The sequence below is a fragment of the Cryptomeria japonica genome, chromosome 3 (genome assembly GCF_030272615.1).
Source record: "Cryptomeria japonica chromosome 3, Sugi_1.0, whole genome shotgun sequence".
NCBI lineage: Eukaryota > Viridiplantae > Streptophyta > Pinopsida > Cupressales > Cupressaceae > Cryptomeria > Cryptomeria japonica.
Window position 1 is genome coordinate 141419947 of NC_081407.1, and position 25691 is coordinate 141445637.

At 38.6% G+C, this 25691-nt stretch overlaps 1 protein-coding gene across 4 annotated transcripts in view; it reads left to right on the forward strand.

The window, feature by feature from the left end:
• The window catches only part of LOC131027350 (calcineurin B-like protein 3), a 252230-nt gene that overhangs the window by 139869 nt on the left and 86670 nt on the right, over positions 1-25691 (forward strand). For all 4 annotated transcript variants that reach the window (XM_057957385.2, XM_059218110.1, XM_057957384.2 and 1 more), the window contains one exon: positions 20324-20376. In XM_057957385.2, coding sequence (XP_057813368.1) covers positions 20324-20376 — 53 coding nt within the window. The remainder of the gene's footprint in view (positions 1-20323; positions 20377-25691) is intronic.

Genomic DNA, 25691 nt, shown 5'->3' on the forward strand with positions numbered 1-25691 from the left:
TGAGGGGCATGTTCAATGGTGCACCCACAATTGTTTTAGCCAAGCAGATGGAGGCAATTTTTTAGGCATGGAGATGTTGCATGGGCAACACAATGTTTGGTTTCTTCTAAGTCTTTGGACAAGAGACTTAAGCATTACCAGGATGACTTACAGGTTGTCTTGCATAGTCATAGTTTGGTTTTCAGTGATATACCTCCAGGAAGACTACCTGATAGAGGATTTGAGCACACTATAGAACTAGAGGAGGGTGCTAAGCCTGTTATCACTAATATGAAATTGAAAAAGCTATCAAGGAGCTGCTAGACATGGGACACATCAGATCCATCTCAAATCTTTTTGCCTCTTCAGTAGTCTCGTTGAAGAAAAAGGACGAAACTCTTAGGATGTGTATTCACTACCGTGTACTAAATAAGAAGACAATTAAATATAGATATCCAATTCCTTGGATTGATGAATTGTTGGATGAGTTACATGGTGCCATATATTTTTGTAAGATTGATCTTCTTTCAGGCTATCAACAAATCATAGTTCACGAACAAGATATTCCCAAGACTGCTTTTAGGTGTCATTATGGGCACTACGAGTTTTAGTTGACCAATGCACTTGCAACGTTCCAGTCCTACATGAACCATATTTTCAACAAGCAGTTGAGGAAATTCTTGCATGTTTTTTGTATACTCATATATAGGAAAACAAGGGAGGACCACTTGGAACATCTAGATGAAGTCTTGGGTATTATGGAAGCACAATCATTATATACAAAGGCTTCCAAATATGAATTTGGCTTGACAAAGATCTTGTACTTGGGCCACATCATTAGTGCACGGGGAGTTCAACTGCCCCAAGAGAAGATTCAGGCATTTCTTGATTGGCCACCTCTAAGGACACTCACGGAGTTATGAGGTTTCTTTGGCCCATGTAGTTAGTACAAGAGGCTTGTTAAAAAGTTTTTCGTAGCTTGGGGATACCCTAACACATCTTACCAGGAAAGGAGCATTCAAGTGGACAAATGAGGCACGATAGGCACTTGCCCCCTTCTTGCTCTACCAGATTTTACCCAACCCTTTGTAAGATACAGGCGTGCGATTTTGATATAGAGTATGTGGAGGGGAAGAACGTAGTTGCAGATTCTTTATCCAGGTAACCTACTATATGCTAATTGTTAGAGGTTTCAGTAGATTGGAAGGCTCGCCTATTGGTCAAGTACACAAAGAACACTTTTGCCTATGAACTGGTTGATGCTTAGATTCATGATGACTGGTATAAGGTAGTATATGGTATCATTTACTACAAAGATAGGATTTTCATAGTTCTTGAGTCTAAACTAAAAGAGAAAATTTTGAGAGTTGTTCATGACACTCTATTGGCAGGGCATTTGGGTTACTTCAAAACCTATAGACAGATTAGAGAGAGGTTCTTTTTGAAAGGCCTTAAAGGTGATGTCCTCTGTTTTGTCAAAGATTGTAGAATTTGTCTGCAAAACAAGTTTGAGCATACCTTTGTTTCTGGTTTGTTACTACCTTTACCCATTCCAGAGCGAAAATGAGAAAGCATCTTGATGAACTTTATCTTTGGTCTTCCTAAGGTACGGAGCATGGATTGCATCTTTGTGGTGGTTGACTGGTTAACGAAGTATGCACATTTTTTTTCCATCTCAACAGAGTTCAAGGTAGCTCAGATTGCAGATTTGTTCTTTAGGGAGGTATTTAGACTCCATGGAGTACCTAACATTTTTAGTGATAGGGACAACTTGTTCCTCAGTTGTTTTTCGATGGAGTTATTTAGATTGGTAGGTATTGTTATGACTTGTACACACTCCCTATCTTTGACGGGGACCCCCCTCTTTCCTTGGTTCACCTCGTCGAGGTCCTAAAGTAAGTCCCGATAGTTTGGATGAGATCGAGAGAAGTCAGGTTTTGAAGTATGATAAGAATTAGACCTAAGCATGCCTGTAGAATTGATCTAGGAGTTTGGGTGTCACCATAGAGAGCTAAGTCTTCAGAAGGCCAAAGAAATAACCAAGTTAGTGCCTTAGGGCGTTTGAGAAGCAACATCTGAAGCATGAGTCCAAATTTGACAAATGGAAGTAGAATAAGGGAATTCTTTGTTGCCAAAAGTGTTTGAAGGGGCTGAAATTTTAAAGGCAAACGAATTTCCAGCGTTTTCTTCTTAGTATTGTCTGGAATAACACTGAAATTACATTTCAAAAGGCAAAGAGGTCAAAGATTTAGAAAACGAACAAAGTTTGCCCAAGGTCATGTTCTAAGTTGTTCTAACACTTGCCAAAACCATGAAAAACACTGAAGTAATGTTGCTTTGTTTTAAAAAGGTTGGAAGTGTATAAACAAAGTTCGGTCTAAAGCTCGATAAAAAGCAAGAAATGGGTTTTGAATCTTAACATTTGAAAGGCCACAAAACAAAATTTGTATAAGTGGATTCCACCCTTGTCAAAACGGAAAGTAACACTGAAATGGTGTTAAGTATTTTAAAATGATCAAAAGGGAATAAAGTTCGACCTTTTAAATAGGGGCAAGGCGAATTCAATTGTTTCCAAAGCCCTTGAAAGTATCGAAAGAAACACCGAAAAATGTCAAGTAATGTTAAATAAAGTTAAGTTCAGACGTTTCAAAACGAAAGGGTGAAGTCATTTTATTTTCCTCCCTTAAACCTCGAAAATAATACCGAAAAGCCATGTTAAGAAGATGAATAATAAGTTTGGGCGTTCTTTTTTTTTTAGAGGGAAATTGTTTTATTTTTGGCTTGGAAGCACTGAAGAAAAAACCGTAATGTGAAACTTAGCTTCTTTTTAAGTGAAACGAATAATAAAGTTTAGGCGTTTTTAAAGCACAAGGAACAAAGGGTGAAGTTGTCTTTTTCTCCCTTGTTAAAGCTGCCAAAAACATCAAAAAAGGAAAGAACTTAGAAGGAAAAAAGTTTGAAATAAAAGGTTGGTCTTTTAAATGAAGAGAAGCAATAAAAAAGCAAACTGAGATCGTTTCCTTCCATGCCCTTGTTAAAACTGATAAAAATACCAAAGTGTTATAGCATTTGAATGATCAAAACATAAAGCAAAATAAGCTTCGGTTAGGGTAAATCGTGGGTTATTTTCTGCCTTGCTTAGTCGAGAATAATGCCGATTTTGGAGTGATAGGTCAATATTAAAAGCATGAAAGGTAAGGCCACGTTTTTTCTTCTAGAAATCATTGTTTCTCCCTTATTAAAACTATTGAAAGCACCGAGGTTCAAGGTTTATTGATTAGGAGTTGCGTTTTTTGTTAAGTTTTCAACATCATTGGCAAGACGTGAAATACACAAAAATAGTGTTCAGGCGTTTCGAAGGCATAAAAAAAAAAGGAGGCCATCTACTACCACTACCTCATAGGAAGATTCTACTCTCGCAAGGGATGCAATTGACGTAGAGCACCAATACACCCCTCCTATGTTGCAAACAGAGTCAACTTTCATTGAATCAACTAACCTAGAAGGGTCTAATCTGTAGCAACAAGAAATACAAATTATTGATCTAGAGGATCCAACAAATCAGATTGAAGGAAATCCTACTTGCTAGATCAGAGAATAAGGAGGAGGACACAACTAGAGGCAAAGAACAACAAGAAATTGAGATAATTCAGTAGCTATTGAGTGAAGTCGGGGAAAACTCGACTGGGGGAAAACACGATGCTGATGAGAACCGACTTTTGTCTCTAGGTGGGTAGGAGGGAGTAGATATTGGGTCAGTTGTGCGTTCTGGGGAGTAGGGGAAATAAATTCTGGTTAGTCTGCACCTCCTATATGGCTGTGGACCTGGATAGAAAAGAAACCAGCAGTAAGGCCACTCCTAAGTCTTGAAGACTTATTTTCTCAAGTAGGACAACCTCAAGTCAAGGAGAAGAAGAAGCCGAGGACTTGAAAATAACTAGGGATGCTCAACAGAACCGGGTCATGCATGTGGTCGTTCCCCCATCAAACAAATCAGTCTAGGATGTAACCCTTGCTAATTACAACTTTTTATTAGTCGTGATGGGAAGGGCAACTAAAGAGTAGGAAGTTGAGGAATTTTGGGACTCCTTCGAGACAATACTGAGGCAATTAAAGGAAGATACAGAGGAAAAAGAAATGTACAAAGCCCGGGCATAATAGGTTGAAAATCATGTTGATCGCCTACTTAGACCACTGCAACAAGCTGAAGAGTCTTATGTCCCTCCTACGACATTGGCATAGAAAACAACGATTGAGTTTGAAAGGATAAGGACCGCGGCCAAGGCGACAAAGGAATGGTTTGAAGAAATAATGGAGGAAGGAAGCTAGGTGCTTTAGGAAGTGATTGTCCTAGAGCATGAAATAGACTGAGTTCTTCAAGCAATTAAGTCGATCCAAAACAACCTGGAAGCAATGAAAAGAGCGGTTAAAAATCCACTTACTCTCATGGGTGCCTTATTATGCACTTTCCTCGAGATCCCCACGGGCCAATAGATTATTGCACCACATGAATTTGCACCATTGAGGATTGGTATCGGGCCCTAAGATTGAAGAGTGACACCTTGAGCATCATTGATGTAGGATGGGAGACTCGTGAGGATGTCCTGGCATTCGTTGGAGGTTGTTGCTCCTAGCTTCTAGGGAATTTGATTGGCGATAGAAGACCCAAGATGGAATTTGACACTAAAGCTTCATTGGAAAAGCTAGCTAAAGAATGACGAGACCCCATATACCAAGCATGTCATGGAGACTGCTAGTTGGTTAAGTGCAATAATATGTGAGTATGAGGCCGACAAAGCTAATTGGAAGCATAAATTGAAAAGGGTGGAGCATCATTGTGTGGATACCAGTTTTCAAATGGACAACACCTCCATGCCTTCCGCATAGGAAATAAGGTCTGTCATGATGAAGTTCCATGAATATATTCGGGCAGCAGACAAGGATATTTGGAAAGAGTACTTAGATGGTGAAAAAGATTTCTTCCCATAAGGGAGGAAATATCTATTTTATGGGAAGAAATATCTATTTTGGGCTAAGATAAAAGATAAAACACTGTGCCTGAAGTTAGTTATTTCCTCAACAACAAAAGTAACTTTTTTTGTCTTGAGCTCTGCGTAGTTTGCTTTTTGAGGGAACTTAATGGCTAGTAGTTGCAAAGTTAATTGGGATGTGAAATACATCCTTTACTAGGTATGCAAGGGCATGTTTTATGGATGAATCTGGGCCATTTGCTGGACTAAATCCAGGCCATTCATCCAAATTTTGTAAATCTGTATAAGGGAGCCTTCTCTCCCATTTTTTGTGAGAAGATTATGAATTGTTGCTAAAACTCTACCAAATTTAATACAGAAATTTGAAGACCAATATGTGTATGAATTTCTTGTAAGTGCATGGTTCTACTTCTTCCCATTATTTATTTTTGTTTATGCATTTTTAGCATGGAATGGTTTCCTTGAGCTAGTATTTGATAGAGTTTTTTGCTTCTGGTTCATACCATTGGAAGTTGACTGAGTGTTAATTTCTATGTATGGTTAGTTTGAACACATATAAATCTTAGTTGGATTGCTAAATGTTAAGTTGAAATGCAATGAATATTTATAGTTAAATGTATGCAGTTAGTAGTTTGAAAATCTTTGTTAACCCTTTGAAGATTGCACCGGCCTTCGCTTAGTTGTGTCAAATTTGGCAAATCAAAGCTTGGTTTTTTGAAGGCTCCGTTTGCTAACTCAAAAGGCTGTTCTAGTTAAGATAGATTAATTTCTCTACCCTTCTCTTTTGATATTTATTTTAAAATCTGTTATCGAGTACCTAGGACGACATCATGACTAACGAATATCTGATGAATGTAAGACTTGTAAAGTCTTAGAGTTGCCTGTAGAACCCGTTTTAGAAGTTTATCCTAAGAGAAGGCGTAAGTCTCCTCGTGTTTACCAGCAAAACACATCAACTGTTGAGTTATCTGGAGTAAGTCAAGACCTAACAGTTAGAACCTTGAGGTTGCCCCCTTTGATCATTTAGAGCAGCATTAGGGATTCCCTTATCCAAGAGAGAATAGGATATACTCAGCATTCTTTTTTGTGTTGACCAAAAGAAGAGCGTACTTTTCCCACGTCAATAGGTACAAAATTGACTCTGAGTACTAGTTACCACCCTTAGACAAATGGGTAAACGAAGATTGTAAATAAATGGATCGAGGGTTACTAGTTATCACTTTGAGTCCTTCAAGCTCTTTTGTTTTGAGTCCCAATTTGGCTTCAAGTCCGTCATTAATGAAGTTATGTGTAGCACCTATATCCAACAATGTGATCACCTGCCATCCACCTAAAACTCCACGAATCGTGAATGCACCCTCTTTCTAGATATGACAAAAATCTGCCATGGGTCTTTTATTTTCTTGTTCTTTCTTGGAATCTTTTGAGGCACTTCCTGTTTCTCTCTCTTTAGAATTAGATTGCTGGTCTGATTTTTCTTATCCTAATTCTTCAATGGTGAGGTATTTCATTTGGTTGGATCTTCCTTTCATAGGGCATTTATAATTTGGGTACCATGGGCCATTGCATTTGAAGCATGATTTCCTCTTTCTTAGGTCTTTAAGAGTATCATCATCCAATTTTGTAGTGTTTTTCTTTGGCTATTCTTTTCGCCTATCGTCATATTTTTTGTCCTTCTTGTGAGAGAAAGGCTTAGATGGTGACTTATTCCTAGGGACAACAAGTTCCTTACTTTTGGCTTTCCTCATAGCCTCCTGCAAAGTAGGAGGGTCAAATGCCTTAAGTCATCCTTGTAAGGGCTGCATGAGCTCCTCATTGAATAACACCACTAGTTGCCTCTCTATGATGCTAGCAACCAGCATTGATAGTCACTGAAACTCTAATATGTAAGCATCCAAGGTGCCATCCTCTCTCAACTGTACAAGCTCTCGAAAATACAATTTGTGTCCTGTTGTCATTTTATGACACCCTTGGTCCATTAGTGATATCCGATCAGAGATATGTTCTATGGACCAGCGCTGCCTCAGTTGATCAAAGAGAAAACAATGGAATCATGAAGTGTGAAGTGTTGTCCTGTCGGAACTCCGGAACCCCTAGGTTCCCAAGTTCCTAAGTCTTCAACCCCAAAACTCTAGAACCCCCAGGTTCCCAAGCTTCTAAGTCTTCTCTTCCTCAACCCTGGAACTCCAGAACCCCCAGGTTCCCAAGTTCCTAGCTCTTCTCTCCCTCAACCCCCTGATTTCCGGAACCCCCAGGTTCCCAAGTTCCCAAGTCTTCAACCCTGAAACTCCGGAACCCCCAGGTTCCTAAGTCTTCTCTTCCTCAACCCCCGGAACTCCGGAACCCCAAGTTCCCAAGTTCCTAAGTCTTCAACCCCGAAACTTTGGAACCACCAGGTTCCCAAGTTCCTAAGTCCTTGACCCTGGAACTCCGGAACCCCTAGGTTCCCAAGTTCCCAAGTCTTCTCTTCCTCAACCCTGGAACTCCAGAACCCCCAGGTTCCCAAGTTCCTAAGTCTTCAACCCCGGAACTCCAGAACCCCTAGGTTCCCAAGTTCCTAAGTCTTCTCTTCCTCAACCCCAGAACTCCGAACCCTGTTGTGACGTATTCACACATCACCCCATTGTAAATGGGGACCCCTACTTTTTGCTTTTTATGGTTAGTTTAGTTTGCTTAGTTGCCTGGTCTTGGCTATTAGTCTTTGCATTGAAAGGTCGCTAGGGGGCTCATTAGGATAGCAGGCTCTGCTTGAGTTGAGGTGGGTCAGTAGGTGGTCTAGGTCAGGGTCTCTGTTAAAAGCTTCCTCTTGGTTAGGCCTGGGTCTTGCTTCGAAGGTCGAGTCTTGATTGAGTTTGAGGAAGTCTTTGTATCATGCTAGGAATCTTGCCTTTTGGGGGCTATGTCTTTGAGTTAAGGAAGTGAATGAAGGTTTGTGAGTGAGTATCATCAAGGATTTTCCCTTTGAGGGTTTGAGATTGGTTCAGTTGATGAATAATGAAGTTCTAGGCATTGATTGATGTGATACTGACCTATTTTGCCCTTAGAAATGCCTAACAACCAAGTCTACACTTGAAAATTTGGAGAAAGGTCAAGAATTTGAGCATTTTAGGAAATTTCGATCTTGACCCTTCCAAAGGGTCCAGAGCGAATTTCTCCAAAAAAGCCTCTCCTGCTTCTAACATGTGTTAAAATCCTTGATTTCACGCCTTGAGTGAATGAAAAATGGACTTATACATGCTTTTGGAAATGAGCTAAACCAAGTGAAATGAGGCAAAGTGAAGAATTTGTGCAAAAAAGCAAATTTTGCTCCTGACCCTTCCAAAGGGTCCAGAGCGAAATTCCTAGATAGGTCCTGTCCTTCAAGAGGTACCTAAGCGAAATTGTTAAAATGCACTTTTCATTCAACATTTTGACTAGGCACTTCCTTAAGGTGATTTGTTGGTGTGTCCTAAGGTGAGAGCAATGTGATTGAGGGTGAGGTTTGAGTGTTTGGATGGCATATAAGGCAAATTCCTCAAATTCGCTCCTGACCCTTCCAAAGGGTCCAGAGCGAATTTCCTAATATCTCCCTTCCTGGTCTTAATTTGCCTCATAAACCTTGTCCTTATGACGTTATGAAGAGAGAATTGATGTGTGAAACAGAGTGAAGTGATGAAAAGTAAGGAATTTGAGCATAAATGCAAATTTCGCTCCTAACCCTTCCAAAGGGTCCAGAGCGAAATTCCCCAAAAGACTTATTTCTTCACTAAGGACATCAAATAGTGGACGTACATGGCAAGGAAAGGATTCAAAAAAGACAAGTCTAAAGCAAGCTAAGTGAAAATGGATGAGAATTGAGCCAAAAAGAGAATTTCACTCCTGACCCTTCCAAAGGGTCCAGAGCGAATTTCTCCATAAAGCATTATACGTTGCTCAAACCTACAAACTAACTCATTCCCAAACATTTTTTGAAGGCAAAAGACTTGTTTTTAATGATTAAAGGATGGGAAATGGAGTTTTGTGAAGGAAAATCAAGTAAAACATGAATTTCGCTCCTGACCCTTCCAAAGGGTCCAGAGCGAAATCCTTAGGATAGCTTATTTCCTCACCAAAACCTTGAAATGGACACCACTTTGAGAGAAAGTTAGCTTAAATATGATAAGATAGAGAGGAATGGGCAAGTTCAAGGCAAGTTGGATGTGGTTTGAGCCTAAAAATGTCAATTTCGCTCATGACCCTTCTAGAGGGTCCAAAGCGAAATTCCTAGGAGGACTAATGTTTTTGCCTAGGCCCTTGAGAAAAACCTATTCCTAAGCAATTTTGAAGGCAAGTGACTTGATCTTGGTAAGGTAATGTTGAAAATAAGGTCTAATTGAGCAACTTTGTCAATTTTCGCTCCGGACCCTTCCAGAGGGTCCAGAGCGAATTTCATTAGAGGGCCTGGCCTTCCTGAGGGTCCTGAGCGAAAATCTCATTATAGGTCCTGTCCCTAGAGAGGAATCAGAGCGCATTTTATTATAGATCTTGTCCTTGGAGAGGGTCCAAAGCGAGTTGATCTTAATGCTTTCTTATTGATGATTTAAGGTAAGAAATGCCATGTTAGAATGAACATATATCATGTATTCTTAATCATCTTTTGTTTGTTTGCAGATCAGCAAGACCGGGCTAGAAGGAAGAGCAGACAAGGAGGACCTATTCAAGTTTCATCATCACTAAGGAAGCCTTGGATGCATGAGAAGGTACTCAAGGTGTTGCTAAATTGAAGGACTTCGAATGATCAACAATTGCAAGCAATGTGTTAGAACTATCCTCAAAGAGATCACAAGATGACAGAGAAGAAGGATCTTGTAAACATTTCAAGGCAAGATGGGCTACTAGAGAAGGAGTGACTTGAACATGAAGAGGCCTCATCAAACACATGGGAGTCAAGGAGGTACATCATTCATCGAGTGCATTAAGGATGAAGGAGGATCACTGAGGTCAGTGCAAGGGTACGTTGAAGAAGTAGATAGTTTCAGAAGAGTTAATCAGAGTTAGCTTCTCAGCATCACCAAATTGGGTATCAAAAGAGATATGAGGAACTACCAGACAAGGTGGCGTCCCAGTCACTATTCCCCCAGTCAGATAGTTCCACCTCAGCATGTCCAGATTCAATGTACCTGACTCACCAGTGATGGCACAAACTTCGAGGCACCTACCCCTGACATCTATTGGTCCATTCTCATGAAATGTAATTTTATCATTGGCTAAAGGAGTTTGTTGTAACAAACCCTAATTAGGGTTTGCATCTTGTAATCCTAGCCATTCTTTCTAAATCAATCAGAGCCATCAAATTGTAAAGAGCTCCCTATATAAGGCTCTGGCTCTTCGTTTGTAAAGGTTAATAGTTAATAGTTAGCTAATAAGAGTTAGTGAATAGTCAGTAAAATAGAATAGCAAATAGAATAGCAATAGAGTAGATTAGGAAGAGAAGGCAAGAAATTGTTGCCTTGATTGTAAATGAAATCCATTTTCATTGAAGTTATGGTGAGTGTGTTGTTTCTTTGCAAGATGCATGGTCTCTTGTTGAATCTTCATTTTAGATGATGGTTAATTAGATTGAATGAAGTTATTGAATGCACTCGCGTGGAATCTGCCTAGTCAAACTACTAGCCTCTTGATGACTGTAAGTGCGCCCTGCGTGGTCAACTGGCATAGAATGAACTTAATCTCAAGTCGTTACGTGTCTATTGTTCATGCATTAACTTGAATGGTGATCAGTGTCTGATGGTGTATGATTTGAATATATTCGAAGCATCCCTTAGAAGATTGCACTGAGTTGGTGTCGGATTGTTCAATCTAAGATCCAGCCCAGTAGGACTCCACCTAGTCATTCATCCATCTTCTTGCATTCTAGGTCTTAGATTAGATTCTGCAAACCTTGTATCTTTTGATATTTCTTTATCTTCCAGCCAGTAGATAGGATTCAAGTTCCAGCAGATTAAACGCTCAGGTAGTCGAATGTAAGTCCCCTTGTGATTCCAGCAAAATGACATCACACCACAAGAGCTTATCCACACGTAGGGCGAAATCTTCAGCATTCAGGGAAACTTTGTTCAAGAGAGGATAAGATACCTTGGTATTTTATTTTGTGTTCACATGTGCATGGAAAACACATCAACAAACCCCCTGGTTCCCCAGTTCCTAACTCTTCTCTTCATCAACCCCAGGAACTCCAGAATCCTCAAGTTCCCAAGTTCCTAAGTCCTCAACCTTGGAACCCCCAGGTTCCCAAGTTCCTAAGTCCTCAACCTCGGAAGCCCTAGGTTCTCAAGTTCCTAAGCCTTTCTTCCTTTCTTTCTCCGGAACTCCGGAACCCCGAGGTTCCGTAGTTCTCTTCCCTTGCTTCCCTTCTTTCTCGGAACTCCGGAACCCTGAGGTTTCGAGGTTCCTTCCTTAGCCTTTTTTTCAGTTCTTCGAAACTCTGGAACCTGGAGGTTCCGAAATTCCATGCTGCTCCCTTTTCTCCTCCCCGGAACTCCGGAACCTCGAGGTTCCGAAGTTCTTTCCTTGTCTTCCCCACTGCGGGAACCCGAGTTTCCGAAGTCCTCGGACTTCTTTCCGGTTGGCAACACTTCCGGATGGCGTGATCGACACTCAAAGCTTTAAATGCTCCGACGACTTTTGTGACTTGTGCACCTTCTTTTGTGGAGCCACAAGGGGTGCATTTAATGTTTTTGGCAGGATTTCCATCAAGAGAGGTACAGGGCCATGCTTGTTGTAATCACTTATGTCATGTTTGCATACTCTGAGTTTGGAAGGTCAGTCAATCCACCCTTCTTCGGGTTGCCTTTTGTGGGTATGGCTAGGTTGCTTGCATGCACAAAAGTCAAGTGCACGCACTTCCCTGCACTCCCAAATTGACATGCAAGGGTCATGATCACTCTTGTAACCTTTTTTCTATATAAAGGTTGTTAAGCCTCATTGTAAAGGGTTCTCTCCCTGCTGGCTTGAGCTATTCTATGCTCTCTCACTTCTCTTTTATTGTTTTGTATTTTGCAACTGTAAGTTGGCCATTGGCCTTATAATTAATTGAAATCACCATTCTTGCCTTCTTTCAACTTATGTATGCTGTGTATGTTTTCTTACCTTCATCATAGATGTATGTTTTGTGGCTCTTCTCTCATTTATGCCGTGTTAACTTATTTCTGAGTGTGACTTGTGGGAAACCTTCTCCCCTCTTGGCATTCAATGAATTCCAACCTCCATACATGCATTGGGGTCACTCATACAACTAAAGTTTGTGCATCTCCTGGGTTTTTCAGTTGATTTTCTGTGTCATTTTGGGTAGGAAGAGGAACAATCTCTTCTTGGTGCATCACCTCCTTTTATTTCAAGCAATTCTCTCTTCCCTTTACCTCTGCAAGTTGTTAGGATAGGCTTAGGAGTAAGTTTTGAAGTGTTGAGTTGGTTCAACACCTGCACCTGGATCGAGAAGGAAGCCGGCCTTCTCCAGAGATTCAACCCCTTGCGCAAGGTCCCACACTTTGGGGTTGTTTCCATGTTTCACAAGGTTGCTGAGTTTATAGCTCAGCAAGGGTGCGAGCTTTTGTGATAACAGGTCCTTTTTGTCAAAACGCTTGATGAGTTTGTTGGTGAACTCATCAATGTGGTGATCAAGTTGTGCCTGAGTGTGACTAGGCCATGGTACCCCCACTTGTGCACCAATCCATACAAGTGGAATGTGGCAAATTTAATTGCCTCCTCCTTAGGCATGTGTATCAAAGATAGGTAGTTATCAAGTTTCTCCATGCAAGCTCGTGCAATACACTTATCACTGCCATCAAAGTGTGCAAGGGTGACCTTTCCCACAACTTGCTGTAAATCCTTTTGCACATACGGTGCCGTGTGCTTTGTTCTCCCAACTCCACCAGGTCTTTGCCTCGTTCGGTTCATAAATTGTTCCAAAGTCAGCATATATCTAAAATCAGGAGGAAGAGTCATATATTTTGTATGATGTAACTTGATCTCCTCAGCCAATGGATATTTGTGCCTCTTGTGCAAGTGGAGGTGTAGTTACTTTCCTTCGTGTGAAGGTAGGCTGAAGGGGTCTAAAAACTAATTCAAATGATTTCATGGTACTATGCCCATTGTTCTGATCATCAATCTTGTCAAAACTTATAGTAGACCTGCTTGCCTCACTCTAGTTAGCTGGTTGTTTGAAATATGCAACCTTGTTTGTGCTTTGTTTTTTTTGTTTTTGAATGTTTTTTTGACTTGTTTTTGTAATATAATCAATAAAAATAATAGTGCAGATAAAAAGATAATAATGCAACACTTTTTCAGTTCAGAAAATGACTCATTCAGAAATAATAGAGCTAAAAATTCTAGATTTAATTTCTGATTTGGAAACACATTTTTTTGTCAAAAATAACAACTCAGTTCATAAAAATACACTACATATCTGAGTCCAACATACCTAGAAAATGCAGCAATGGTTTTGCTTGAGCTGCTCCAAAAATTACCAAAATATCACTCAAAAAATGAATGCCAACCCTCACAATCTGCTCCAAAGGCTACGTTAAAGGTATGCAAAGAAGTGCAGGTCCAAAACGACCCAGAACAACAAGTGTAACCACAAAAACTTAGATGCCTATCAAAAGAGTGTATGGCCAGCAGGGGGAAATATACAACCAGCAAAATAGAAAATAAACCCTCAATCTTCTCCAAAATTATTCTTTTAAATCTGATATTGAATAAGCTCTGAAAATCTGAAAATGTAGACTAGAATATGCCCAAATGTGACCTTTGAATGAAATCACCAGATTATTCTCCACATTGTATCTCTCAACAACATGAAGAATGTTGCTTACAAGGGTTTCCATCCTCACAAACTAAAGAGAAGAAGCAATCTCCCCAAATTGGAAGCAACATGAAAATCAATACTCAACATATCCCCAAATGAGAGCCTCAATCCTCTTATATTTTTTTTTTGCTTTTTGGTTGCTTTTGCCAAAAAGCATTTTTTTTGTTTTGACTATTTTTTCGGGAATGTTTTTTGCTTTTTCATAACATAACTTTTTTTCCTTTTATTTATTTATTGGGAATGCTTTTTTGTTTTCATTTAATAAAAACCACTTCCCTTTTTAATCTCCCAATGTAGCATTAAATAATAAAGGCCCATCCATTAAAATAAATCACCTTTAATTCAATAATTGGCCTCTATAGTTCCTTCATTAAATAAATTAAAATAATGATAAAGTTAAATCTTTAATTTAATTTTATTAACCTATAACTTATCATTATTTAATTTAAAGTCCTTGGACTATATCATAAGTCGAGATGATCATCAAAACTGAATCCACTGACAATACTAAAAATAGCAAGCATGCCAATTGACTCTGTCGGTACCCATAACTGACTTACAAAAACTATTAAATGTGGAAGAATTAACCTGAAAAGGCTCTAGAAAGGAGTGTTACGCTCGTCCGATTGTCATAATATGAAATTACACTTGATATTGCCTTCAAGATTCTCAAACCCTGATCATTAGCCCACATAAATCAACTGAATAGACTAATGACTCCACCACGTTCAACCGGGTTAGGAAGGGGACATTACATTGTTCTTGTTGTTGTGTGTTCAGGTCCATTTTTGCTAACATCCATGTCAGCATATTGAACATTGTATCAAACTTCCTCTTTGCTCTGCTATTAGGGCTAAGTGAACTAGTTTGTCCCTTGTCTTTATCTGCCATAGACTCTATTGGGTCTGTATTGTCACTCAGAGAACTTGGAAGGATCCCAAGTATACCCGATGTAGTCTCACCTCCTGAGAGCTGTGGGGGTTGCCAATGCTTCTTGGATTCGCTGGTGTAGTATATCCATTCTCTTTCGCTCATAAGCCAAAACCACACTTCAATCTGATTTTTTTTTTTCAAACACAGGCTAGCAGGAAAACCAGCTTTGATACCACTGTAATGTCCCACCCTACTTTGGAACACTATTAAACTGTATAATTGAAAGTAGCCTACTTGTTCTCTGTATTATTATTGTTAGGTTGATTTTATCTTTCAGAACTAGATAGAAGTTGCAGAAGGGTTTGTGTTTTTTGTTCTGCAATGTTTTGAGTTGGTAGTAATATTCAAACAAATATGTTTTGCAATAATTAACAGTTCTGAAATAACACCAAATCTTATGCAACCTAAGAGCTAAAATGTCCAGATTTCATTGTAGTCTGGAAATTACAAAACTTGATGAAAAATAGAGTGGCCCAGTTCAAAAAAGGTCTTATAAATCGGTTTTTGGTATACCTAGAAAATGTTCTTTGAAACTTGATGAAGAAAGGCTTTAAAATAGCAATCTGGTGGGTCTAAAATACCAAGCTAGCAGCCACAAAGGAGACTCAAAAAACTGTTTTGAGCACCTTCAAATCTGTCTTCTCCAACCCAAAACTGATCTCAATTGGAAGTCGGATTTGAGCACCCAAGAATTGCAAAGAAGAGTCACCAAAACCTAGGCTACTTGACCAAGAATCACCACACCTCCAAGGGATCTGTACGACCTGGTCTGAATCAGGCTTTTGCTGTTAATAACCTTTCAACCCCTAAAATTTTTTGAAAGACTACTCCGATCCACTGAGAATGAAGAAACTGGTATAACCAACACTGAACAGCAGTAGAATGGCTTCTCCAACTCCAAAATGAAGCCAAGAAAGGTGCAGCTAGACAAGGAAGCTGCTCACTCAAAAATAGCCATCAAAATGCTCCCAAATTGATTTCTTTGTTGCTCAAATGAAACCCCTACCTCACACACCCTGGGAAGATCTTTCACTTTTGTAAGTGTGAATCTTTATGAAGGATTTCGTCTTCACAGAGCTGCTCTAAACCTTCAGGTTTAGCTAGTTCCTTAGGATGCAAGAGAGAAAATATTCAGCATAACCCTAAAAATGACTTCAAGTTGCCTTTTATGCCTCCTATTCCCTATGCTGTAATTAGGTTTTTCATTTCCAAGTGCCCACTTTCTTATTATAACTTAAGTTTGTTTAATTTTAATCTCTCATTAATAATCCTCTTTCTCTCTCCTAAAGGGGGCGCCCAGTTCACTCTCTATAAAGTACACTTTGGAGGAGTATTACTTAAGTTTCAATATTGATTTAACTTGGCATATTATAAAATAATAACTGATACCTCCTAGTCCACTCTAACATGCTGTCTGAACCATGAGAAAATCAACCTAATCTTGGGTCCTCCATCCATCTTGTTAGTCTATGAGGACTTGGTGATAGACTAACCTTGATAGTTGAATTGGCTAGGAAAGGGACATTACGCTACAAGTACAAAGTGAAATTAAGTACTCAATTTTAGTTAAACAAAAAATGGCCTAATTCAACATAAATTACTATAAATTAAAAAAAACATAAATTTAGTCTCGAATTCAACATAAATTATTGTAAGTATAAATTATAAAAAAATTAACTAATCACCCACTCAAGTCTTTGCAAGAAGGTGTCTTGTAGCCTTTTTCCACAAATGTCAATGCAGTAACCAAATTGTCCCAATAAAGATTACTTGTCACATTGAAAGGAATCTTGTTAAAGTATTTAAAAATCAGCACATGCAATGTGTATGCTCATGCACCTACTTGTTCCACCTAGTAGCTTCCAATGATGGTTGTGCTCCAGGTGTCTTTTTTTGGGAACAAAAAAACTATGTGGCATGCGTGTAGGTGCTACTTCTAGCTCCCTACTAGAAGTAGATGAAGTGGTGGTGGTGGTGGATTTGTTTCAGATACATGGACTAGGGAGAGAACCCACTATGCCCTAAAGTGCATCTGATTCTAGGTTGACTAGAGCACCTTGAGAATCATCTATGGATGTTGCCATGGCTGCCTTTGCCCTCTTCCTTTGCAATTTTTTCTCTTCCGTGGCTGCAAGTAGGGCGTTCATTTCTCTTTTTATTTCTTCTGTGGTCCCAGGACGACCCCCGGCATCATGATGAGTAACACTTGCAAGATGGTATTTGAGGTGGTTTATACTTTGACAATATTCTTTTTCGCCAATAAACTAACCCAGGTTCCGGTTCTTGATAGCCATATTTCCAAGCAAGGTCTCTAGATCCTGCAAGACGAGTGCCTACAAACAATGGTGGCAGCGCTGATGGGATAGAGCTTGAGGCTGAACTGGATGCAAAAGCTTATCTATTTTCTGTTATAAATTAACCTACACATACAAAGTGAAAGAACAAGATATTAAATTTTTTAACAAGATATTAAATTTTTAATAAAAAAACAACTCAAGTTAGTTTAAATCAATATAGATTAGTTTAAAACTCTCATTTTGGAGGTGGAGGAGTTCTTATGCTTGTGCATAGGATCTCATTTTGGAGTGCCAGTTGCTGATTTCAGACATCATTGTAAACCTGTCATATGTTGTAGGATCTGGGTATGTTTGCGTTTTCATTTCAAAGCTATTTGGCTATCTGTGTATTCATAGTTTAACTGTTATTCTGGTGTCCAAATTCTGTGTTAGATTAGAAAGTTATCTCCAGTTGTGGGCATTTCAAATTTTGAGCTTTATGTGTTATTTTCATTGAATATTACTGCAAGTATTATCTATTTCCGCATTGTGGTTTTATCATCAAAAACTTCACATCAAACGTTCAGATGACAAACATAAATCAGAAAAAGTAAAAAAAAAGTAGGGTGGTTATTACGTAATGGCTGGAGATACTTCAGTATCTGTCAAGGGGACATAAGTGACATTATTTAATCCTGTAAACTGATTGTTGGATATATGAGTTACTTTTAAGATTGCATCAGTGGCTTGTGAGTAACCTCAATTCAGCTTTGCATCAGTTAATGAGAAAGTTCAAACCCATCAGCAACCCATGGTTAACCTTAACTGAGCCATATATTTCTTATCATCATGCATGACTTTGAGTGAGGATCTCATGATTCAGACTTCACAGCATAGGTAGAATTTATGCTTTAAGTGGCTGTTTATGGCACCCTATTTCATCATAATCATTCAATTACAGAAGCCAGAATTCTTTGCTAAGTCTGTTTGAATAAACCCAACATTTAAACTGGTCTAATTCCTTGTCCAAACAGCAATGGTACACTCAACAGGGAGTTCTTGGTAACCACAGATGATCTTCAGTAAATGCTGCAATTTTTGTTGATCTACCTCCTTGAAGAGGTCAAACAAAAGTCAATGTAGCATCCAAATTCATCGGTAAGCACTTGGTAGAATTGTAGATAATACAGGCAGCTGCACTAATACTAGAGGTACAGTCTGCTTCAAGATTCCTTTTCTGTGCTTGGAATTTCCAGTGGTCATTGGAGAGAACATTTACATTGAATGATGTGAGTATGGCACTCATTCACTATATGATATATCTATATGGAAATGCAAGGAAAAGTAGTGTTTTTACGATTCTGATCTCCCTAGTCAGCATGAAGGGTGTGACAATTGCATTCACGTTTGCCAAATCAGACGAGAGGGGATTTTAGATTATTTCTATTTTGATTTTTTTTTTGGAAAATTAAATGACATTCTTGTAGTTAATAGATTTTATGAACTTCCTTTGCGAATAGTGATGTCATCAACCTCTTCTTGATCTAATTTGTACTCTATGTTCAGTTTCAGGCCTCAGGTTTTCTTCTAGTACTTAGTCACATAGTTGATTGTCTACTTTCAAAGTGAAGTCATACTTGAGGCCATTGAAAATTCAAAATAATTACATTCCAACTAGGAATTGATTACAGTGTTTATTTGGACATTCTCATGAGAGACCTGAGGTAAGCAAAACCTTGTAAGGTAGAATCCAAAGGAATGCCATCTAACCCCATAATGCTCCATCAACTAAACCAAAGATACTGAAACTAAAATCTAGGCATCTAAGCATACATTAACTTCTTGGCATTTGTAATTCCAATATGAGGAAATGGATACAACCTTTGTAAAATTCCTAACTGGGTTTTGCTAACAAACAGGATATAATCTGGTCATAGTAGAAGATTGCCTGTGCAGTAAAACTTATAGAGGTAATAACATCTTAAACAACATTCCTTATGTAGTATTTGCATTGACTTTAGAAATCATCGTTAAATATATAACAACTAGTGCAGACACTGTGGAAATGGAAATCAATTCATCTTTTCAAGAGACAGAGGTAAGATTGGTGATATAATGCACCTGGCTGTAACGTCACGTTGAACAGGATATATGTTGCTGGGACTCTGTAATTTATCGGACCCTACGATACCACTTCCCATATGACAATCTCTGTCAAATTACCGTGGTTCTGTTCTGATGCCTGCGCAAAGGAAATTCATACCCGCGGATCCAGTGGTGCGCACAAAGGAGGAAGTGATGCTTGGTTCTCGTCTCTCGCTGTAGACCCTGGAGTTCCACAAACTCTGCGTTGGAATACACACCGCTGGTCTTACTTTCCCACAGTCCCGATGTGTTATACCGCACGGTGAGAGACACAAGCCGTCGGTTTACTCTCCCACAGTCCCGTTATGTTATAATGGCCTGTGTAATATACACACCGCAGGATTTATTCCTTGCTTCCGCCAAAATACACGTTCGCCCTGTTGGTTCACGCAGTGCGGAGGAAACTCGTCGTAGCCTAGCCTATACCTGATATCGGGTTTACAGCAATGAACAGTGGCTTTCGGATGAGTTCGTATCAATTCGATTCCAATAGGCCAGTAACAAATGGCAAAAGGAATGATTCAACAATGTTGATATCACATGGATATTCAACCTTCACTTCCAGGTATTCTGTTTTATCAAAAAAAATCTCATGTCCCTTCTCTCGGATGCTATCATCCTTTTATTATCAACAATTGGTTAGGAATCCCGTACTAGTTAGGACTAGTTACGGTGTTAAATAAAATTAAAGACATTCTTGTAAATATGAATTATTTATATAAATGAAGGGGAAATTTATATAAAATAATTAATATATTTTTATTCTTTCCTTTTATTGTTTATTAGGGGACATGACAACTTTGAAATTAAAGCATTTTAAAATTTTAACAGTACAGAGACCATTTACAAAACCATTAGAAAATAAATGGCTTTGGCTAGACAATGATTGAAAAATTACCTAGGTTGGAGTCATCTGTAGCTATATGCTATACACTTGCCATGATTTTTTCTCCTTAACAAATTAGCATTTAGATAGATCAATTTCATAAGTTTAATTGAATTGACATGTTCAGAAGGCATACCTTTTTCTCTTTTAGTTGAGTCAGATATTTGCATAAAATGTTAGTGGACATGTAATGCCATGCTGATTTTTTAAAAATATCAAATAGTTTGAGCATAAGTGCAGGCAAAGCTCTATATGCATTTTAACTTTTTTTGTTTGTTATTTGATACAGTTTCTTTCAAACTATATGACCTCAAGCAACAAGAATTTATTGAGAGACAAGAGGTATGGATATCACTGTCAGTAGCTATCCAATTAGTAAAAGACAAATTTATGTTAAATACAATGGTGAGAATGAATCATTTCCCATTCGGAAAGAAGGAATATATTAATATCCACAAATGTCCAAAAATCAATATGTAGAACTGGAATGTACAGCAGGTGCCAGGTATAATAGCAAAGGACTAGGACCGTACAAAAGACCTTAGACAAAAAGCAAACAGAAACAGGCTAACCAAAAAAAGGGAAATGGATATGTGGGACTGGAATGTATAGCAGGTGCCAGGTATAATAGCAAAAGACTCGGATCATAAAAAAGACCCTAGACAAAAAGTAAACAGAAACAGGCTAACCAAAAAAAGGGCACACCCGCAATCAATTACAATAATAAAAGAGGAGGGGGAGACCCCATAAGGTAATATATAGAAGAAGACCATTTAGGTGAGCAACTAAAATCCTCAAGTGCCTATCCTTTTGGAGGCTTACGTTTGACTTTAGAATGTTATGCCAAGAATTTTTGCATTTCCATACGCTTTTCTGAATTCAAGAATGATTACATAATGGCATTAGCCAAGACATACCATGCCAGTTTTCTCACAGTTGAGATGAAACATTGTCGAATACTTTTAATGCTTGAGCAATATCATAGTATTTAAAAACATCCAACCTTTACCAAAGTGATGGGCTTTACTGTTATATTATATATTAATAAGGCATATGAATTAGTATTGATTTCACATTGGCACATTGGTGGTTTGCCACAGCAGTCAAATTAGGAGCTTTGTTTATTTTGTTGAGATTTTGCTCGTGTTTGCCCATGTAGGTTGTTTTACAGATAGGTACAAATAGAATGGAATAGTTCTGCATGTTTTGTATCACTCTCTAGTATGGTATCACTGCAGATCCCTTTGTTTTACTTTTTACTTTTTAACTGTAGCATTTCTGCACTTGTGAGTGTTTAGAAGACATCGGGCAGAGGAGTTAGGTCTATTTAATGTTTAGTTGTTATTTATGACTGCACAGCTACGTTACCCTGAGTTTCCAGGATGGGGACGGCAGGGGATGGGGAGATGCGTTTCCAGGACGGCAATTTTTTTGCCAATTTTGGGGATCACAGGGGATGGCTATATAAAATGTAGGTAAAATTGAAAATATATAGGGAAGTTTTAAATATTCATATGAAAACATGGATAAAGCATGTATATATACATTATATGACCTTAACATATCTTTTGATGCCCTTGTTTGACCACCAACATTGATGGTATTGATAAGTGTACACTAGCTGTTCCCATTGATGTTCATTTCCAGAGCAAGCATGTAAGTTTGAAGGAGTATGAGTGGTTTCCAGCCTGAAAAGTATGGCCCAGTAGAGGTTGTACCTCTTGTTGATCTGGCATGATTTTCTGGGTATGATTCCTTGCATTTCTTGGCCCCTTTGTTGCTGTTTGGTGGTGCTGGTTGTGCATGTTGCTGCTATGTAATGTTGGGAGGTGTTCTTTGATGTTTTGGGAAGGTGTTTGATGAATTTTGTAGCTGTTTTGACCTGCACACATCAAACATGCAATTAAGTTTGAGCTTTGCAGTGGTTTCCAAACTCAACATTGATCATTCCAGCACTTGTTTGCAAGTAGTTCATTGTTTCTTTCTGGTTGGGGGATATTTTTGTAGTATTCTATTACTATTATGAACTACAATTGCTTCTTTGTGCACTACCACGTTCTGGGTGTTTGTGAAATTGATTATCGAGCTGTTGTTCAGGACCTGTTTACCCTTATATCAGTGAAAAGTCCAATGTTGCAGACCTGCAACTACTTTTGTACACACTACCAAGTTCTGAGTGTCATGAAATTTCTTAACAGGCGGCTGCTCATTATTTCTAAGTGCTTTTTGGCAGTGATTCAGACATGTTTACCCCTCATATCAGTGAAAAATCCAGCATTGCAGACCTATAATCACTTTCACATGCATTGCCAAGTTCCGGGTGTTTGTGAAATTGAGTTTTTCTTGCTGCCCAGATCTGTTGCAGCACCTATCCCAATGTTTTCCAGGCTTGTTTTAGTTAGAACTGACATATGCAGTTAAATGTGTATGAAATTTATCAAGCACTTATGCACTATTGCTGAGGTGTGGGAGCCCACAAAAAGAAATGTCCCTAGGATGGGGATGGGGGATTTAGGCCCAGGGATGCATCCCCAGGTAATGTAGCTGCACAGCAAAAAGTAAAAAATGGCAGTTTGAAGTTTTGGCACTGTAACATGGAGAGGTATGAGACACAACAGTGTGAAAGAATAACACTTGAGAAATATTTAAACAAAAAAATCCTTGGGTGTGCAGCTTTGAAGAAAACCAAGAAGATTTCTACTGAGGTAATAACAACCCCAGTTCTTTTATTTTTATTTTTGCCAATAAAACTGTAAACATCAACAAGTACATAACAAACAGAGGTTCACTGCTGTCATAAACTGATGCAAATATTCAATGGTCATACAACTGTAGTTACAAGATGCTGATGAATAATCATTCCAAAGTCTGCTATTACATGATATAAATATAAAAATGAAGCATCCACACAAAATACCTTGAAAGTAGAGATGAAAATGAGTGTTGCAGGTCTGGAATGTCATGTAGGAACAGTTGCAGGCTTTCTGTTCATGATTTGCAGGTCATGACAGCTATGAAAATGCATTGAAACCCCTCCCAATCAGGATGAAACAGCCCCCAGCGGTAGAAATCAGAAACACATACACCCAGCACTATAAAATAGTCCTAGAATGCAAGTAAGCAGCTACAGGTTTGATAACACCTGGAAGATATGTTGCAGGTCTGGAACGTTACTATTGCAAGTCCAAACAACTCCTTTAAACCTCAAAATACTCACTCCATGCAACCATGTTCACCTCCAAACAATACCAAATAACATGACATAGAATCAGCAATACCAAACGGCCTTTAAATGGCAAAGGAGAGTCAGTTTGCAAGTCTGTTATTACCTTCCATCTCCGCAGCAAGCACTCTGAGTTGTATGGCTTCGATATGATCCCAACAGCTAGAAAACCACTCCCAAACTCTTGCAAAATACATTCAATATCCAAGGCACCACCAAACAGCCATTAGAAGCCCCTCAAAGGAAAGTTGTTTGCTCCTAGGTTCCCACACCATGCTCAGGAGTCCTTGTTTTATGGTACGGCCTCCCTGATAAATTGTTAAATCTACAAATAATCTCAAAGAACTCTTCAAATGAGTCACCCAAGTAATGCAGATTACAATATTCATAACCTTGAATATTTTCATACCCTATAAAACAATCTTTCCCAGCAAATATAGATGGTACGGTCAGGTAATGAACACCAAACCTTCAAACTGAATGACTAGCCAGTAGGAAATTTTAGAGTTGCCCAAAATTTTCAACGAAACTCTGTAAAACTGTAGCAGCAAAAATCATTCGGGTAAAAAATCTGCAAACCAAAAGTATAAGAATTTTTGAAAAAATCTGGAAAAAGTTGTGAAAAAGTCGGATTTAACAAAAAAACATAAACGATTGTAGATAAAGAGAAAAACTACTATTTCTTAAAACTTTAAGGCATTTCTATAGCATAGAGATGTAGAGAGTATAGTTACAAGACTTGCCGAGTCCCGAGGCGGGTCACCCTTGCCGAGGCCAAGCGCCTTTGGACTTGGACTTGTCGAGTCTGGCTGGGTCTTGGCAGACTCGCCGAGTCCTGAAGCCTGGACCCTACAAGGGGCTGCCCCTTGATCCCATCTTGGGGGTGTTGCCCCCAAACCCCTGTTGAATAATTTGGGGGGAAATTACGCCAATAAAAGGGGGAAAATTTAACCTCTGAGTTTGATTAGGCTCCATATAACAACAATGGATGAGGATGTTGATGTCATTGAGGCTGAGCCTAAACCTGAGCCTGAGAGATAGGCAGATATCATGGTTGCAGAATGTTCCAGGATCTATCTTAGGTGCACACGTAGGACGGTTGTGGGGTCGAGTGCAATGATCACTGATATTGGCTCCTCTGAGCCTTAGACTTCTAGGCTCTAGTTTTTATGTTGAACTTGATATATGTTTTGAACTTTTGATGACATGGATTTCATATTCTATGAATTTTGTAGACATTTGACACTATCTATATTTCTAATGTGTTATTTAGTTACTTCCTTCAGCATAAGCCTAAAATTTGCATTTATACTTATGTGATCAATGTAAACTTGTGTATGTGCTTCTATTTGATGAGATTATTGTGTCTTTAATGTTTATTTATTAAAAAATGCATGAAAGAAGTTTTAAATTGTTAAAAATCTTTGAATTTCTTGGGTTTTTCAATTTGCCGAGTCTCGGCCGAGTCTCGGCGCCGAGTCCGAGTCCGAGTAAAAAATCAGCTTGCTGAGTCCAAGGCGAGTCCGAGTCTTATAACTTTGGTAGAGAGTAAATAAAATTGAGAGTTTAACCAATGAATGTAAAAAATAGCATTCATAAACAATAGGATTATTTTCAAGAAATATAACAGTTGGCAGTTTTAGCAGCTACATAGGGAACCCCTTGTTGCAGAAGCAATGGAAGCTAATATATCACATTTGGTGCCTTCATCTTGGGTATCAACATTATTTCTGAAAATATTTTAATTGAAATGAATATGAAAACCTAAATAGCAGTAGTTATTTGTAAGACATACACTTCTAGAACTTCTAGAAGCTTGGAATATTTACTATTCTTGACAAATGACTAAAATGGGTGAATGGGCAATAAAAATACATCGAGCTAAAGTAGACAAGAGGAGTGTTCAAGATTCACCAGTGAACTATAAAAGAAAAAGTAGAAAATCAGAAAATATTTCACCCATGGCATCGAGAATGCAACCCATGTATGCTGTACTATTCTCAACCATCTGTCAGTGAAGGATATCCCAAAAAAAAAGTCCAAAATGTTATCCGAAAAATGACCTGGGCTAAGGGAGCTAGTGACAGCAATAATTTATACTTGGTTTATCTCTATGAAGAGGGCTCATAAACAATCATTTTATTTTTTTAAGTCATCTTATTTCACTCAAACAAACATATCGTCTCAGGCTCTCAGCTAATCAGCGTAAGTTTTCAATTCTAAACCTTACAATTTATTTAGTTTTTGAATGGTACAGAATCTACAGTTGGCTGTCTACCCCAACTCGATATTGTCTACAAAACCAATTAATAACTATTATAGGAGTCCAGATATGGGAGAGAGCGTTAATTTCTTTGTGGATGCTGCTACTACCATGGAAATAATTCTTTTGTTGCACTTAGGGAGAGAATATGAAAGTCCAATTATTTGTGAT